Source organism: Madurella fahalii, assembly GCF_045866475.1.
Source record: "Madurella fahalii IFM 68171 DNA, scaffold_1, whole genome shotgun sequence".
NCBI classification, from domain to species: domain Eukaryota; kingdom Fungi; phylum Ascomycota; class Sordariomycetes; order Sordariales; genus Madurella; species Madurella fahalii.
Window position 1 is genome coordinate 6,668,579 of NW_027263971.1, and position 15,827 is coordinate 6,684,405.

Consider the following 15,827-nt stretch of genomic DNA (forward strand, 5'->3'; position numbering starts at 1 on the left):
TCATTCTGTGTCTCGTACAACTTGACTGTATACGATGAGGGGGATCCAACATCAACGAGTCGCCTTGGCAACATAGATTGCTCTTCTGGAAGACATTTGTGGGAAGCCTGACACGTATCTAACGGTGAACCCTGGCGAGGCTCTTCCCCGAGTCTGTTAGGTCGATAACCCTACCGGTGGGTATGTCTTGGAAAGGGCTGCGTTGATCTATGGGACCGCACCGTAGAGCTTGTCAGTATTCTTCCCGACGAAGCCTGAAGGGCAGTAATTACGAGAGCGACTTGCTGCTTACATGGGAGAGTAAAGATGCCGACTCTATATTCTGAGTATACCCGGGACCCGTCAAAGATACACCAGGTGATGTCAAACCGTTTGCCCCATATGATCTCTTGTTTGGTGCCGGCCAGGGTAAAGATGCCCTCTTGAACGCAACATTCCACTATTTCCTTGAGAAAACTGCACTTGACGCACATTTGCGCCGGCCAAGTACCATACTCAATCTTTACCGGGCGGTTGTGATCAGAGCAGAGAGCGCAGTGAGCTGTCCTTCCGCTCTTCTCCGAGACTGAATCGACCGAGGATTGTGGTCGCCTCGCGACACTAGTCAGACCAAGTGCCCAGCTTCCATTCTTCACCTCTAATGCCCAAGAGAATGTACTTGACTGTGCCCACCTGTCTGGATTAGCGTTAGATTTTGCAAATATCCGTGTTTGAGTTCCCAGGTCCATCTAGTGGTCGAATAAGTGGATGGCCCGATGTCACAGTTTGGTACTCGTCAACAGCGGTCGTTCCGAGATACTTCGAAAGAACCGCCAACATGTCTAAAGCGAGGTCATCAAGACTTCTACTTCCATTGTAGCGGGCGCGAACTTGCGCATCCATGTTGGTCAAGTAAACCAAGCGAAGCGATTCTCTGAGCTATTGGTTCCTGCCAAGCCAGATTTTGTGTGGCTGAGTCTGACAACCGGCCGCAGGCATGCGACCTGCCCGCTAGAATTGCGTACCCTCACGCGGCAGTCAACAGGCAAGAAGCGTCAATAGACAGCGAGTGATGCTTCTACTAGCCAACACGAAACGCCTGACGAACGCAGGCATGCGGGGGTGATAAGCCCGGATATCTCAATCCAGGGAAAATGCGAGTTTGCCTGGTGACAAGACTAAGTGAGCGGTATTCAGCATTCCTGTGGCCGTGAGAATGGGCCAATTACATGCGTTGACTCGTTGGAGTTTCCGAACGCATCCTTCCACCTGCAGCCATGTCCGATTGAACTGCATGCATAATATTTGTAAACAAACTGACCGATTGGCCACTTCTCATAGAGACGCGTGCTACCTCGCCGCAGTGCCCCGCAACTGTCGTTTCAATAAACGTCGCCATGCGGCATGGCGTTAAAGGGGTCCCAGGCGGCGCAGAGGCCTCAGCCTTGTGCTTGTCTGAGACGGAACTTTTTATTTATATTAATTATATCAGCGTTCGTTCTCTACATATCGAATGCTACTTTCTTGGTGTTGTTTGAATAAATCAGTCTGCCACTAAACCAGTTTATACGATAACCAAACCCCATCCAATCATGCCGTTGACTGTATCGACCTTCGAGAATGGCAGCTACCGTGATGAGAAGTGGTTCTGTGCTTGCGACCGCCCGGCTATCTGGTATGCCGTCAAAAAGGAGGGCCCAACCAAAGGCCAGCTATGTAGAGACCCCCTTCCCTTTTCCGCGCGAAAGGTACAGAGTTTCTTATATGGCCGTGGCAGTCTTGAGATGCTGCCCAACCGATTCTCAGCCTCCATGTAGCTTCTTCCTCTGGGAAGTGCATGAGGCAAGCGCCCGCGAGAGGCTCCATGAGCGCTCTTCCAAACAGCCTACCACGCCCACCAACACTAGCACCCAAGCCAACGAGCTGTACCTACCAACACCGAATACAGTTAGCTTGGATAGCACGCTACCAACGCGCGTCCGTGGACTCTCGATACCGGATGATACGCCAACTCTGCTCTCGCAAATTATTACCGTCTTCAAGGCCGATGGCGTCCAGCTCAAGCCATCTACGAAGGAGTACTTGGGTCACCTTCTTGGCCAGCAAAGCGCCATTTATCAGGCCCAGCTACAGACTAGAGACTGCACGATTGCCCGCCTTCGCAAGCAGCTGGACCGGTTGACAGTAAATCATGAGGTATGCCTTCCTACCATTCTCCCTTGGTTCTTGAAAATGTTTGACTGATGGTTTGGATAATTAGGCTCGGATGGTGTTATGTGAAAGCCCCTACGCACCACTCAGTAGCCAAGAAAGCGAAAGCGGAACCGACGTGCCGGCCCCGTGGACCGCCGTGGCTCCAACGCTCGGTGTGGATGAAGAGTCGGTGCGGGGAGAAGCGCCGAGGAGAAACCGTAAAGGGCAGAACTGGCCCAAGCTATTATCTTCACCTCCCATTTCAACAAAGTCAGTGCAGGGCAACCAAACGGGCAACAATGACGTGCACCCCGGCACCGATCCTGTCTCGTCAGTCGTCAGCCCCCTGGGCCCATACATCACACCGAGTTACATATCTGCGCAACTGGCAGAGCTTCTACTCGGCACCAAAGAGTTAGAATCATTGTATCGAGCAGCGGTGGAGAAGTTCAGCGTTAGGTCGTTTCTTAGGAAACACGCCAATATCCTGGGACGATACGTGGGGGATCTCCGGCGTAGCACAAATGATGACCGTCACCTTGACATGGTTCGGACGCTAGGTTCTTCACAGGAAAGAAGGCACGTAAGCGAGCACATCTTTCGTCTTGCCGAAGCGGCCTTGCGAGTTGATCCGGCTTCCGCCGATGGGCGAAAGGACGGTGGTGGCGACAGCAAGGAGTCCACAGCGTGGCAAGATACATACACCACGTTCTTCGTTACAGGGAAGCCGTTCTTAACTCTCAAGGCTCGGGTGGAATGCCTCGTACAAGCTCCGAATACCATATCCGAGACGCTGACATATCCGGACGCCACGCTGTTGAGGGTCTTTCTGGAAACCCGTTTCAACGAAGCGGCAAGTGGCAAATATGCGTGGATCGCCGATCTCAAAGAGGTTGGCTACAACCACGAGGAGATCGCTGAACTACTCTACGAACGCGCCCACGATTCACCGTGGATCTTCTTCGAACCGACACATATCCCACCCCGCGACGTATTGCCGTCGCACCACTTGGAGGGCTGTGTTCACAACCTACTTATCCCAAACCACAGGGAAAATGTTGGCTCACGGCAGGTAGTGCAGCCAGACGAAGACCGTGAAGTTCGCAGGATTATCGAGGAGCTCTGCGGTATCGGCGGGATAGCACCGTCCACACGGGACCGGACACTCTGGAACGGAACCGTCCGGTTCACCAAAGATAATTCAGTGGCTTCTATCAGTTACAGGCATCCATCTGATGTTGGGCTGCTCACCAATGAGCGTATCTTCTGCCGGCTGCTCTGTGTAGCCGACAGACTCTGTGCAGCCCTGCGGGTCGTGCAAGATGTCGGCTACTGCTGCAATTCCTTTACGATCCTGAACCAGCACGGGAACCAGCACGGGAACCAGCGTGGAATCCCTACCCTACGAGCAGTTAGTTTCTCGTTAGCAGCCGAGTTGCGTGGCAATTTATCGAGTGCCAGGAATTGCTCTTCATCCGACAAGCCTGCCGCTTTACGTCGCTGCTACGATACTATCAAACCCCAGGCCCTTGAGCTGGGCCTTCTTGAGCTTCTTCTTGCGGCCGAAGACAACGACCTGGATCGCATTATTGACATCTTGGCACTGGTACTCCAGATCTTGTGCGTTGGCTTCCTCTCCTACGCCCAAGCGCATCTCGGAAGCCTGCAGCCGTTCTACCTGGACACGCCGCTCCAGAGGATCGAGCTGTTGGGCATGCAGGATCCCGAAGCGCCACGCAACCACCTCCAGCTCAGGGCGAGCCTGGCAAACCTCACCTGCCTTGAAGGCATGACGAAGGGGCCGGTCATACTTTTCGGGGTGGCAGAGCCGTCAGGAGTGCCGCATGATGTTGCAGCGACCCCCGAGGATCTCCTTGACACTTGGGGCCCCGGCGACCTGGTTTTCCCGTCCGGCCGCGGTGAGTCTCCGGTGGCAATCAAAATCGGTGGAGGGTACATCAGCCCTCCAGCCGGGTCCAATTCTCAAGACCGTTATCACTGGGACCGCGCTCTAAGACTGCCCGCTAAAGTTCCCACACTGAACCTGAAGGATATCATTGTCATAGGGGGACTAGTCAAGACAAATCCCAATTGCACGAACAATGAAGGCCACTGCTGGGAGGGCTCTTCTTGTGTTTTTGAGGAACTTGGGACGTACACATCCTACTCCGAGGTTGCCGAATACCAACTTGGCTTTCAAGGGGGCCCAGACAACTTCGCCATCACAACCAACAAGATATGGGTAAAGCGACGGGGCAAGACGATCAAAGATAGAATCCTAGAGAGAGACAACCACATGCTAGTACCGTTTTTGGATTCTTATTGGGGCGTCAAGGTTAGCTACTGCACCGGAGTCGCGCAGCGTGTGCAGTTGAGGGACTTGGTCGCCGACCTGCTCCCGGCCTTTGCGAGAACGCTGACGAACCACACTGAGGTAGAGCTGTGGGAGCAGCTTTCCTGCGTACACGGAGCAATAGAGGCATTCAGGACGACGACCACGAACCAAACAACCTTACATGAGTGGCTGAGGAGCCTGCCCGATGAACTCCACCATCTCATCCTCTTTCTCGTCCGACAGATTTTCCATACACTCAAACACACGGGCCTAAGCCCCGACGGCGCATACTTCTCGGTCGCATGGCCCCACAACGGCATCGTCAACAGGTGCTTCCGCATCCCGCTAGACCACCACAGCAAGTGGATGCCGATACTGGCAGACTCAGACGACTGCGCGACCTTCGCCTACATAGTGGCGGCTCAGTGCCTCGAGGTCGGGCGCTTTACCTGCCGCGGGCCCAACCCCATCTGGCAGAACAAAATCCACCTGCTTGAGACGGCTGTGCTCTGCCCAGCGCAGAGCAGCGACAACACGGGCTCTTGGACGCTGAGCGACGGTCAGAGTTACTTCTTCCGCAAGCTGGACGACAACCTCTTTTGGGTCAGGGCTCAGCGGGACGCGGGCAACGCCGCGGCGCCGGCTAAGCTTGTTCGGCTGATCTTCATCGAATCTCTTCCCCTCGATGTCAGGCATAGGCTGCTATCCAAGGAGGAGACGAAGTGGGAGAGAAGGCTTCGCGAGAAGGATCTCTCGATCACCAAGGCCGAAGTGGTTTCGGTATCATCACCAAGGATCTGATGTACTGGAGCTGGGAAGAGGCTTCCTTCTGCGGAGAGACCTCGCCTGAAACCACAGTCGCGAATAACAGACACCTAGCTAACAATATATGGACGAGAGCTTCGCAGCTCCCAATCACTAGCGACGCATATAAGACACATGTAGCATACCGCTGCCGCTGAAGCAGAATACAGGCATAACACCCTGTGGCTCCTTTACTGTGAGCCGTTTCCGTGAGCGTTGCATCTCCGATCGCTGTATCTCTTCTTCTTACTCGTATAACGTACATCAGAAGCGAGTCGTGGTCTTAGGTATTTTTTTGCAGGAGAACCGAGTCTGGCAGCAGCTGGCGACCGATTTTAGCGCGCTCCGCCGGTACCTCAACAGGGGGGAAAACTTTTGCTCGATACTATAGGTTTGACAATATACAGCAAAGGCGATTTGCCGTGATGACAGGTGCGATCCTTGTCTATAATGCTACCGTGTCTTGACCTACTAAATACCACCAAATCGATATGCCTGGCTTCAGTATTGTCTGGAGACCCACACCATCTCTACAACGCTCGAGCCACAACGACCTCAAACCACCCCGCAGCCGGAGGAACAGGGCTGTACAACAGTGACTACTATTACACCATATCTTTTAAGAGTATACTAATGTAGTCGGTTAGCTCTATAGCTTTCTTTTACTATTACAGTAAGTGTTGCAATTGTGCTGCTACCACAGGATGCATAACTTACCCCTGTCATATCAGCGGCACGAGCCGCGTCCCGCCCCAGGTTCTCGGGCCAAAAAAAAAGTTTGTCAAGCACTGACATCGGCCGTGACATGTATGTACCACGCCAGTGTCCAATCCTGCGCTGTACATCGTACATAATTGAACTCTGCCGCCAATTCCACCCCGCCCAATTCACTCTGAAATGGCGCCCGCCACACGGATATGCCTCCTCTCCCTACGGTCAAGCTCCACGACAATAGCGCCAAGTCTCCGGTCAACAACAAGGCGCGCGATACATAGCAACCCCGCCCAGCCCGCCAAAGTAGTGCCCGTGTACGGGACCGGGCCCCCGCCGGAGCCGCCGCAGCCGAGCGCAGAGTATGCCGCTGACGAGAGGATCGCGCGGCGGAAGAGGCAGGCCGAGATGTTAAGGCTGGCGGGGGATATCCGGAAACAGACCGGGGGCAGTGGGAAGAGCACAGGGCTAAAGAAGAGATTCTGGAAGGACGTAACTGTGCGGGAGGTGAACGGTATGTCTTCCTCTTTGCCACACCCAGCCTGATTGCACTCGTTCTCTATCTCTTTCTGTCTCTCTCTCTCCCTCGCCATAGCTGACGATTCCCTCCTCGCCACGCCCAAAGGCGCCCTAGAGATCCACCTCGACGCCCGTCCCCTCCGCCACCCCACCAACAAAACCATCATCCGCCTCCCGACCTCCAAACCGCTCCTGGCCCACGCCCTCGCCGTGGAATGGGACCAGCTGACGTCGGCGTCGCAAGCGACGAAGCAGCACCTGATCCCGCTGACATCGCTGGTCTGCCGGGCGCTGGACATCGCGGAGGACCCCGGGGCGACGAAGCCGGCCATCGCGGAGACGCTACTGCGGTATCTGGACACGGACTCGCTGCTCTGCTGGTCGCCGCCGGCGCCCGCGTCCGCGCCCGAGCACGATGCCGGAGACGAGGGGCCGAGCCTGCGCGAGCTCCAGGAACGGGCGGCGTCGGAAACCATCGCGCCGCTGACGCGTCACCTCTGGCCGGGCGTGACGATCCGCCCGGCGCTCGACGGCACCTCGATCCTCCCGCGCCGCCAGGACCCCAACACGCGCGAGATCATCCACGGCTGGATCCTCTCGCTGACCCCCTTCGAGCTCGCCGCCCTCGAGCGCGCCACCCTCGCCGGCAAGAGCCTGCTGGCCGCCGCGCGCCTGGTCGCCACCTGGAGCGAGGACCACGACGGGCTCGGTGCCAGCGAAGACGGGGAAGCCGGGCGGTTCGGGGTCGAGGAGGCGGCCAGGGCGGTCAGTCTGGAGGTGACGTGGCAGACGGGCAAATGGGGCGAGGTGGAGGACACGCACGACGTGGAGAAGGAGGATCTGAGGCGCCAGCTAGGGAGTGCGGTGCTGTTGGTGAGCGGGAATAGGAAGGGGAAGGGCTGGGGAGGTAGCGGACCTAAGCTATGATGGGTCTGGAAATGGAGTGGATTGTAAAAAAAAAAAAAAGAGATAGATATATATCAGCTTATATTGTATCATACCACAGCACTCATTGCCTTAGCTCATCGCTAGGGAACTGTTTATTCAACGTCTTAGACAAAGTCTGCATTTGTAGGTCAAACCTGGTGAACCGCATTTTACACTGTTACATGGCCATCTCCTGCACATCACATTAGTTGCAGCCGTGGGTATAACCTGAAATGCCGATTCCGAGCAAAGACCGAGGAGCTGGTAGGTTAAGTCATTGCTTCACCATCTTCCTAACATCACGATGGGACATTCACACTGTTTTGCAAGGTACTGTTGCCGCAGTTGGCACTCACCCAAATCATCAAAATCACGCCCGAAATGCCAGAACCCTGTGTTAAACCTGCCATTCGTGAATACTCCTAAGGGGAGAAACTGCTGGTGCAGCTAAAGATGTTAGAATGGTCTAAATTGGAGTGCTTCCGCCGAGTCAGGCACCCTGTGAGCGATCCCAGTCCGGCCTAAGACGGCGAGTTGTGAGTCGGAAATATCGAGCTCTTCCCATAATAAGCCCATCTCAGACACCGAGCCTTCCCACCCAGAGAAACAAAATGAACCCTCCTTTCCGAAGAAACGCCCTCAACACCCCGTTGGGTATTATGGGGTCTTGATGGTAACTAAGACGAGTCCTGTCGTACCAAGCGGTTCCTGGAAGATAGTCATGGTTCTCCATCTTCCGAGCATATCCCGCAATGAAAGAGTGCAGCAAAGCACTCTGGGAATGGTTGATATGCAGCCAGTCCGTCCTCCAGAAATGAACTGCATATGAAAGAGCAAAAAGAGAAAATCGAAGCAATGAGAGCGTTATCGCCCAAGATAGAGGGCTAATGCACACATGCAAATGTGCCGAATGTGTAGATGGCGCAATAAGTGAATGGCGGATAATATAGTGTTATATGCCGCCCGTGAACCTCAACGAGCATCAAGTATCGTGCATCGAACCATCGGGTATCGAGTGCTTCTCATCAGTATCCGTGATACTCGAAAGCTTTCGCATGCTCGGGGATGGCGCCCTTGACGGCAGCATCATCTTTGTCCGACTGCAGGCTCATCTTGGTTGGATCAATGTACCGAGCAGTAAGCGAGAAACGCCGCTTCCCGTAAGGCTCCACGGTGTGCTGGTCTCGTTAGGCATATTCACGTCAGGGCCGGCATCGCAACGCACCTCGTAGACCTTTTGGATCTCTGTTCCAATCATGACCATGATGTCGCCGTGTTTCATGGTCACTTCGAGAATCTCCTTGTAGCAAAGCTTTCCATTCTCTGAGTGAGTGGGGAGGAAGAATTGCGTCTTCCGCTTGGGTCGAAATCGCATGGTGGAGGGAGAACCGAGCGAAAGGGCGGCAACAACGGGTCCAAGCTCGCTCTCACCATCATCATGGTACTGCGGTTGCCATGTCAGCAAGAATCAAAAAGATGTAAGAGATGACGCACATTTATCTTGTCATCCTCCATGTATCCCAGAGCCAGCAGCTCGTTGAAATCGTCGCTCTCTCCCACAAGAGCATAGTCGCCGATGAACCTCCCAGGCAGCTTCTTGATGAATCCGTTGGACTGCGGAACAGCTACCTTCTTTGCCCAGATCAAGCGGTGGAGAGCACGAAGAATCACGTCGGGTGCCTCTGCAAAGCCCTTTGACTGGACCGAGACGCCGAATTTGTATCTGGCGCCCTACTGTGCGTTAGCCCATGTACCATCAATAGCTTGATGCTGCTTACAAAGTTCTGCTGAAAGTGTCTGGTATATCCCTCGAGTTTATCTAAATATTCCATCAGCGTCCACTTCATTGTGTGCTGTACCAGTACTACTTACGGCCAACAACAGCAGCGGGGTTTCGGCGCAGACCAATGTCGGTGACCTCCAATGTCCTAAAAAGCTCGTCGGGACCACCAGGCTTGGCGTTGACCTCCGGGCTGGCGGAAAAGATGCTGAAGGAGCCCAAGATTCGGCCCTGGGAATCCGGGAGGAAATACTGTCGAACCTGGTAACCACCGAGAGTCAAAGTCTGCGAGAGCCGGATATAGCCTCTCTGGAATACTGTGGCGAACGGGTCGTGATGGAAGAGGTGCTCATTGAGGGCGTTCTCGTTCACTCCCCAATGCTTCCGGCGTTTCTCCATGGCTGCATCGAACTTTGCATTCTCCTGGTTAAGCGTGTCCTGGGGGTACGGCATCATCGGGGCGTCACGGCGATACTGGCAATCCTTGTTCTCGCACTCCCAGCGATTCCAGTAGACCCGACGATTGCAGCAGCCGCAGTCGGGACACACAAAGCCACGGCGGAGGGAGAGCTCTGTGCCATGGAGCCCGGCGTGGTCAGGCACGGCAGGCCTGATAAAGGGTATCTCACCCATAAAAGGAGTGCGCTCATTGAGAAATGGGTCGGTATAAGCGAGGCCTTTGGGGTCAACTGCAGCGCCATCCGGAAAGACGTAATACTGCTCGCAGAGATGGTTGAGGCAAAACCAACCAGCAGTGAACATCTCCTTGCTTCGAGTGCCGCACTTCTCGCACTTGGCCTTTGGTGTAACTGGAACATCAGTGTTTTGATGAGGTGTATAACTCTCAGGCATCCACCAAGAGGGCTCGGTCAAGTCTGCCTTTTCGAAGCGCATACGCCAGACGAGAATGGTGTCCTTTGAACCCTTGGGAATGAATTTCTCTTTCCACATGTCGGTTATGTGGAAGTAACCCAGCACCGCGTAAGGATGGGGAGGGCTGCATGGGTAAAGGGGATGGTTTTCACCTTTGAAGATGGTTAGCAGACAACGGTAGGAGGAATAGTATGAGTCTTACCAGCAATAACCGCCACGAGGGACCCGTTCTGACACGCGTTTCGAACCGATCTAACATTGACCGCATTGTCGGCGGCATCCTTGGCTCGAACCATGGCGCCGGTCTTGTTCTTTGGGTCCTTGATGCGGCCGCCACCACTACAACAGTCAGCAACAGGCACATCAATATGAACAGACTACATGACTTGCGCCGGCAATACTATAGGACTGGCAGATGACCGGCTCTGTGTCAGGAAGCGTGATTGCACTTACACCGAGGAGATGATGACTTGGGCATCGAACACATCTCCGTGCTCGGCCTCCTGATCAATCAGGAACCCTTTTGCGATTACATCGGCCGAGTGGAGGCTTCCTTTAAAGGCGCGAAAGTATGGTAGGGCCTCGCACAGACTGCCACGACCGTTTGCCCACACTTGAGGCGTGCCGGCTGGCTGGGCGCGCTGCACAGGCCCTTGGATAGCTTGGTTTGTTTTGAGCCTTATCGCGACTCTGGTTTTCTTTGTGGTCCGACCCGGCTTGGCAATGACAGTGCCGTCCTCGCATGGACTCTCCGATATGGTTCTGAGGTAGTCCGTGTCATCTCTGGAAGCATCCATTTCCGAAGATGTACGGGAAGGGCGGGTCCGCTTGGCGGGTTTGTCCACCATCTCCGGCTCCATATCTGCCATGACTCGCTTCATTGCGGTCTGGGCACGCTGAGCAGCCAACCGAGTAGAGCTCCGAGTTGTGGACTGAGCACTCAGCACCATGGTATAGGTGTCTGAGCGCACAGAAATGTTCAAGCTAGTCGAGGTCGTTACTTCGAACTTAGATGGGCTCACTGAAGATTTTCGAGATGTGTCAGGGGGGGTAGTTAGGGGCGACGTTGGAGTTGACTCGCGGGATACGGCAAGGTATTCCATATTCGAAGTGATGTTGTCGTCCTGGGTCTTGGCATCCATCTTGTTGATGCGACTTGTTAGCTTGAGAAGCAAGGAACCCTCGTTTGGGAGTGTTTAGGAATAGATGCGAAATGAATCCTTTAATAGTGCATTAAGCCTCTGTTCTTTTGTATGACAGACGCGGAATGACAGGATGGCTAACGGTAACTTACTTGCTCGTCGATGATTCCTTGGGTATCTTTATATGATTGTATCGGAATTCTTTGTGAATGTTTTCGAGACTTTGCAAGTAGAAATGGATATTGAGGTCCTGTCAAACGGCTTTTCCGAGCGACACGTCAGGCAACTGCTCGATGTGAGAATTTGTGATTTTGATCGAGATAACCTAATTGGGTTTCTGTCTTTAGTATTTGCGCAAGAGTGTGTCTCCAAGAGAGGAAGTTGGGTGGTCTGGTGACAAACCAGAAAGGAACGAAGGGGGGATTTGATATGATAGAAGGAGAACGGAGGATAGAAAGCAGTGGAAGGGAAGAGTGATGAAAAGAGATCTCAATCTCGAGCTTTGGAAGCAAGAGCGACTCGACCGGTCGGCCACGAGAGAAGAAGAGATTGAGTTGGAGAGCGGAGGTTGGAGAGATTGGTAGGTCAAGAATTGCGAGGAGAGATTGGTAGGTAAAGAATTGGGAGGAGACTCAGAGTCACCTGGTCCTGTTGCAAGCAGGAACGACTGGGGCCAGCTGTTTGTGAGAGTGCCAGAGAGGCAGAGCCCAGTCGAAGGAAAATGTAGGACATACTTTGAACGCTCTTGCTCCCCGCCAGGAGTCAGTTCACTGAAGGTATCGCGGGTGGTTGTAAATCGAACTGTAATGTCTCGATGGTGTCTTGAAGAGTCTAGGGCTGCTTCCCTCTCTGTTAACTCCAGAACGATGCCTGTGACAACTGGACTGGCACAACGTGCGACCGGGGCCCTCAGACACACAGCTGCTGGTGTGAAAAGCACAGCTGGCTGCCAATCGTGCGTCTAGACTGCTTGGCGCCGCCCTACGATTGATGGATATATGCTGATGATGAGGAAGGGAGAGGAGAAGCTTACAATATTCCTGGTACTTTGACTGCGGCGTTGTGCTGGTCTGTGATACCTAGTAATGACCAATACTGAGGTCGAAATGTGGTGGTGGTGTTTGGATAAGGTTGTGGAAGGTTGGAGGAGGAAAAAGGTTGATTTGAGGGAGCCAGGAAAGAAGTATTTATGTGGAATGGGGAAGAGGCAGCGGGGAAGAATCTCTCTATATCCATCCATTCGCGCCTTCCGCCTCCGAATATCTATAGATGAGGATTGTTGGGAAGGCACACGGCTCAAGAGTCATGTGGAGGGGCACGGACCATGACAGCAGCGCTAAGTTGAGCAGGAGGATCTGTGAAACGTCCAAGGGGGCTACGTGAAGATCACGTGTAGGCTAGCAGCAAGATTTCCGGTCGGCCTGACCAGGAGCTTGAAAGACAATAACATGAGATATATGGCCCGTTGACCAGCTAGAAGGGCCCGTGATCTTCGTCCAGTTTTGCAACAAAGCAAACATTGAGGTGCACATGAGTACTTATGACTGAGGCCCTCAGTAACTTAGTCAACACGTGAGAACCCAGGGAATGGTCAGGAGGGAGGTTTGCGTTTTACCAAAGCATTATGATGTCTTTGCGTTGAGAATCTTTGTTCATTGTCTGAAAGATTGTTCTGAGTGGTATCTTGTATCCAAGGTAGAAAAGGGGCAATCAGGAGCATGTTCACGTTAGATTTGATTGGTTCTCGCATTGTTTGTGCAATCGAAGGCTTCCTGGTGGACCGGGCAACAACAAATGTTTCACTTCAGCCAAAGGCAGTGTCGACTAAAACGCCACTACTGATACCAACTCCACTGATTTGAGTCGCGAGTCGTGCAGTTCCTGAAGCCCGGCCGGACTCATCAGAAAAATCTAGCCGAGGTGTTTGAGAAGCACTTCCATCTCCTAGCGGACGAGGACCTGTCGACCTGTGTGCTGTTCTTGATTCCCCTCATTTGCGGGTTTCCCAGCAAGGGAAGTTTGCCGAGGAATGGGGTATTTTGCGGGGGTTTCTTGGCGGCGACTGGGGGGAATTGTGGGGTAATGGGCCTAATGCACGGCAATATGGAGCGGCTAGCACTCGGTAATTCTTGAGGATACAGGGGTTACTTGGCCGGGTCGAGCCCGTGGCTGGGTGCCTGGGGGTTGCTTCCCCCGACCTGGAACTTTTTTTGTTCGATCCCATCATTTCGAAAAGGCGCAACCTCATTGTGGCCAGTTACTGTACACTCAGTTACCATCATCCCCCTACAGCTCGACTCTCCGGAATCGACACGGTGTAGTTGAATCACTTGAAACTTCGTCCACAAACAACCCTCACCGCAACTTGAGAGAGTACCGGCTGTGCACGACCCACAACCGCCAACCGCAAGATGGTCTTTTATCCTCCTCCATGGGTCCCTAAACTCCCGTTTGGTAAGTAGTGTCTCTCCCGCGTTAGCCAGTTCATTGTTTGACGGCAACACAGACCCGCCCGACTCGGTCACCATTGGGGAGTTCATGAGGAATGAAATCTACGGCCGTTATCCGATCGCCAAGAGCCGGAATCCCTTCACCTGCGGACTCACGGGCAAGACGTACACCGTGAGCGAGTCACACCAGCGCACCGATCTTATCGCAAAGGCTTTGTCCAAGGTGATGGGCTGGGAGCCAAACGCCGACCTGCCCTGGGACAAGGTCATCTGTGTGTTCTCCCTCAACACCGTGAGTGCTTCTGCTTTGACCTGAACCCAGGGCGGACAATGGTATTCACTCCCTGGCAGATCGACTACCTCTCTGTCCTGCATGCCATCCACCGTCTGTCCGGCATCGCGACGCCCGCAAATGTCGCCTACTCAGCCGACGAGCTGGAGCACCAGCTCAGATCCTCTGGCGCCAAGGCCCTCTTCACATGTGTCCCCGTTCTGGAGACGGCGCTCAAGGCAGCCAAGGCCGTGGGGATACCCGACGACAAGATCTTCATCATGGACCTTCCCCATCACGCCAAGAAGCTCCCTTACAAGACTGTCGATGACCTGGTCCAGTTGGGCCGTTCGGTGCCGGATCTCGAGCCCCTGAACTGGGCCAAGGGACAGGGTGCTCGCCAAGTGGCTTTCCTCTGCTACTCCAGCGGCACATCCGGTCTCCCTGTGAGTTCGCCCGCCGCGCAAAGACCTGGACTTGTGCTCACCAAGCGATTAGAAAGCCGTCATGATCTCGCATCGGAATGTCATCGCAAACACGATGCAGTACTGTCTCCACGAAAGCGTCTCCAGGAAGCAGTTTGGAGTCGACACCGAGGTCGAGCTCGGACTGCTCCCCTTTAGCCATATCTACGGCCTGGTGGTGGTTGCGCATTCAGCGACATGGCGCGGCGATGAGGTCATTGTCTTGCCGCGGTTCGAGCTCACCGAGTACCTCCGGGCCATTGAGCGCTTCAAGATCAATCACTTGCTTGTGGTCCCTCCCATCATTGTCCGCATGCTGAGCAGCAGGGATATTCTGAAAAAATACGACCTGAGTAGCGTCAGACTAGTGTTTACAGGCGCTGCGCCCCTCGGAAAGGAGACGGCCGAGGAGCTCCTCAAGCTCTATCCTGCCTGGCATCTAGGCCAGGGTTATGGTACATGCTCCCTCGCCAACCAAACCCATGACGGGCTAAAATTGCTGACATGCTGGCAGGAATGACCGAGTCCGCAACCGTGGTCTGCTCGACAAGCGAGCACGACATTTGCCAAGGGACGTCTGGCTCGCTGGTGCCCGGCACAAGAGCCAAGGTTATCGACCCCGACGGGAAGGAGATCACCGAGTACGGCAAGCCCGGCGAGCTGCTCGTGCAATCTCCGGCGGTGACGCTGGGGTACCTGAACAACGAGAAGGCCACGGCCGAGGCGTACATCTGGGACGAGGACGGGAGGTGGCTGCGGACCGGCGACGAGGTCATCGTCACCAAGGCGCCCAGCGGATACGAACATCTCTCCATTGTCGACCGTCTGAAGGAGCTCATCAAGGTGAAGGTACCATATCCCTCCGCTCTGCCACCTTATATGTCCGCCCCAAGAAGCTAATCTCTTCCATGTCTGCAGGGCCACCAAGTCGCCCCCGCCGAGCTGGAAGCGCACCTGCTGACCCACCCCGCCGTCGATGACTGTGCCGTCATCGCTGTGCCCGACGAGCGCGACGGCGAGGTGCCCAAGGCCTTCGTCGTGACGCCGCCTTCGATGGCGTCGCGCAAGGACGACGAGATTGCCGCCGAGATTGTCAAGCATGTCCAGGACCACAAGGCGCACTACAAGTGGCTCAAGGGAGGCATCGAGTTCATCGACGCCATCCCCAAGAGCCCTAGCGGCAAGATCCTGCGGCGACTGTTGCGGGATAGGGAGAGGGAGGCGAGGAGGGCCAAGGGCCCTAAGCTGTGAGCTGTCGATGAGGTTGATTGTACGAGCAGTTGTGAGGTTTGTCTGCGTGGATTTACGGCATGTAGCTGCGCGTGGTGTTTTAGCTGTCGTTATCTAGCGAGCCATGTTAAGTACTTCAAGGGCTAATT

At 54.5% G+C, this 15,827-nt stretch overlaps 4 protein-coding genes across 4 annotated transcripts; 3 read left to right on the forward strand and 1 right to left on the reverse strand.

Annotated features, from left to right (window-relative positions):
• Window positions 1-1,571: 1,571 nt before the first annotated feature.
• MFIFM68171_01994 (uncharacterized protein) lies at window positions 1,572-5,308 on the forward strand (the record flags this gene model as incomplete). Its single annotated transcript, XM_071057416.1, has 3 exons — window positions 1,572-1,654; window positions 1,797-2,175; window positions 2,240-5,308. 3 exons carry the CDS (start codon window positions 1,572-1,574, stop codon window positions 5,306-5,308), a joined length of 3,531 nt encoding a protein of 1,176 aa, XP_070913517.1.
• Window positions 5,309-6,208: 900 nt separating this feature from the next.
• Window positions 6,209-7,468, forward strand: atp12 (ATP synthase mitochondrial F1 complex assembly factor 2; the record flags this gene model as incomplete). The annotated part of the gene is made up of 2 exons (XM_071057417.1): window positions 6,209-6,536; window positions 6,648-7,468. The coding sequence occupies 2 exons, from the start codon at window positions 6,209-6,211 to the stop codon at window positions 7,466-7,468; spliced, it is 1,149 nt and encodes a 382-aa protein (XP_070913518.1).
• A 1,025-nt stretch (window positions 7,469-8,493) lies between these two features.
• MFIFM68171_01996 (Putative oxoglutarate iron-dependent oxygenase protein) lies at window positions 8,494-11,263 on the reverse strand (the record flags this gene model as incomplete). The annotated part of the gene is made up of 7 exons (XM_071057418.1): window positions 8,494-8,646; window positions 8,694-8,912; window positions 8,963-9,199; window positions 9,247-9,287; window positions 9,341-10,273; window positions 10,324-10,460; window positions 10,575-11,263. The coding sequence occupies 7 exons, from the start codon at window positions 11,261-11,263 to the stop codon at window positions 8,494-8,496; spliced, it is 2,409 nt and encodes an 802-aa protein (XP_070913519.1).
• A 2,411-nt stretch (window positions 11,264-13,674) lies between these two features.
• MFIFM68171_01997 (Phenylacetyl-CoA ligase) lies at window positions 13,675-15,699 on the forward strand (the record flags this gene model as incomplete). Its single annotated transcript, XM_071057419.1, has 6 exons — window positions 13,675-13,717; window positions 13,770-14,005; window positions 14,065-14,430; window positions 14,483-14,903; window positions 14,963-15,297; window positions 15,367-15,699. 6 exons carry the CDS (start codon window positions 13,675-13,677, stop codon window positions 15,697-15,699), a joined length of 1,734 nt encoding a protein of 577 aa, XP_070913520.1.
• Between the last annotated feature and the right edge of the window lie 128 nt (window positions 15,700-15,827).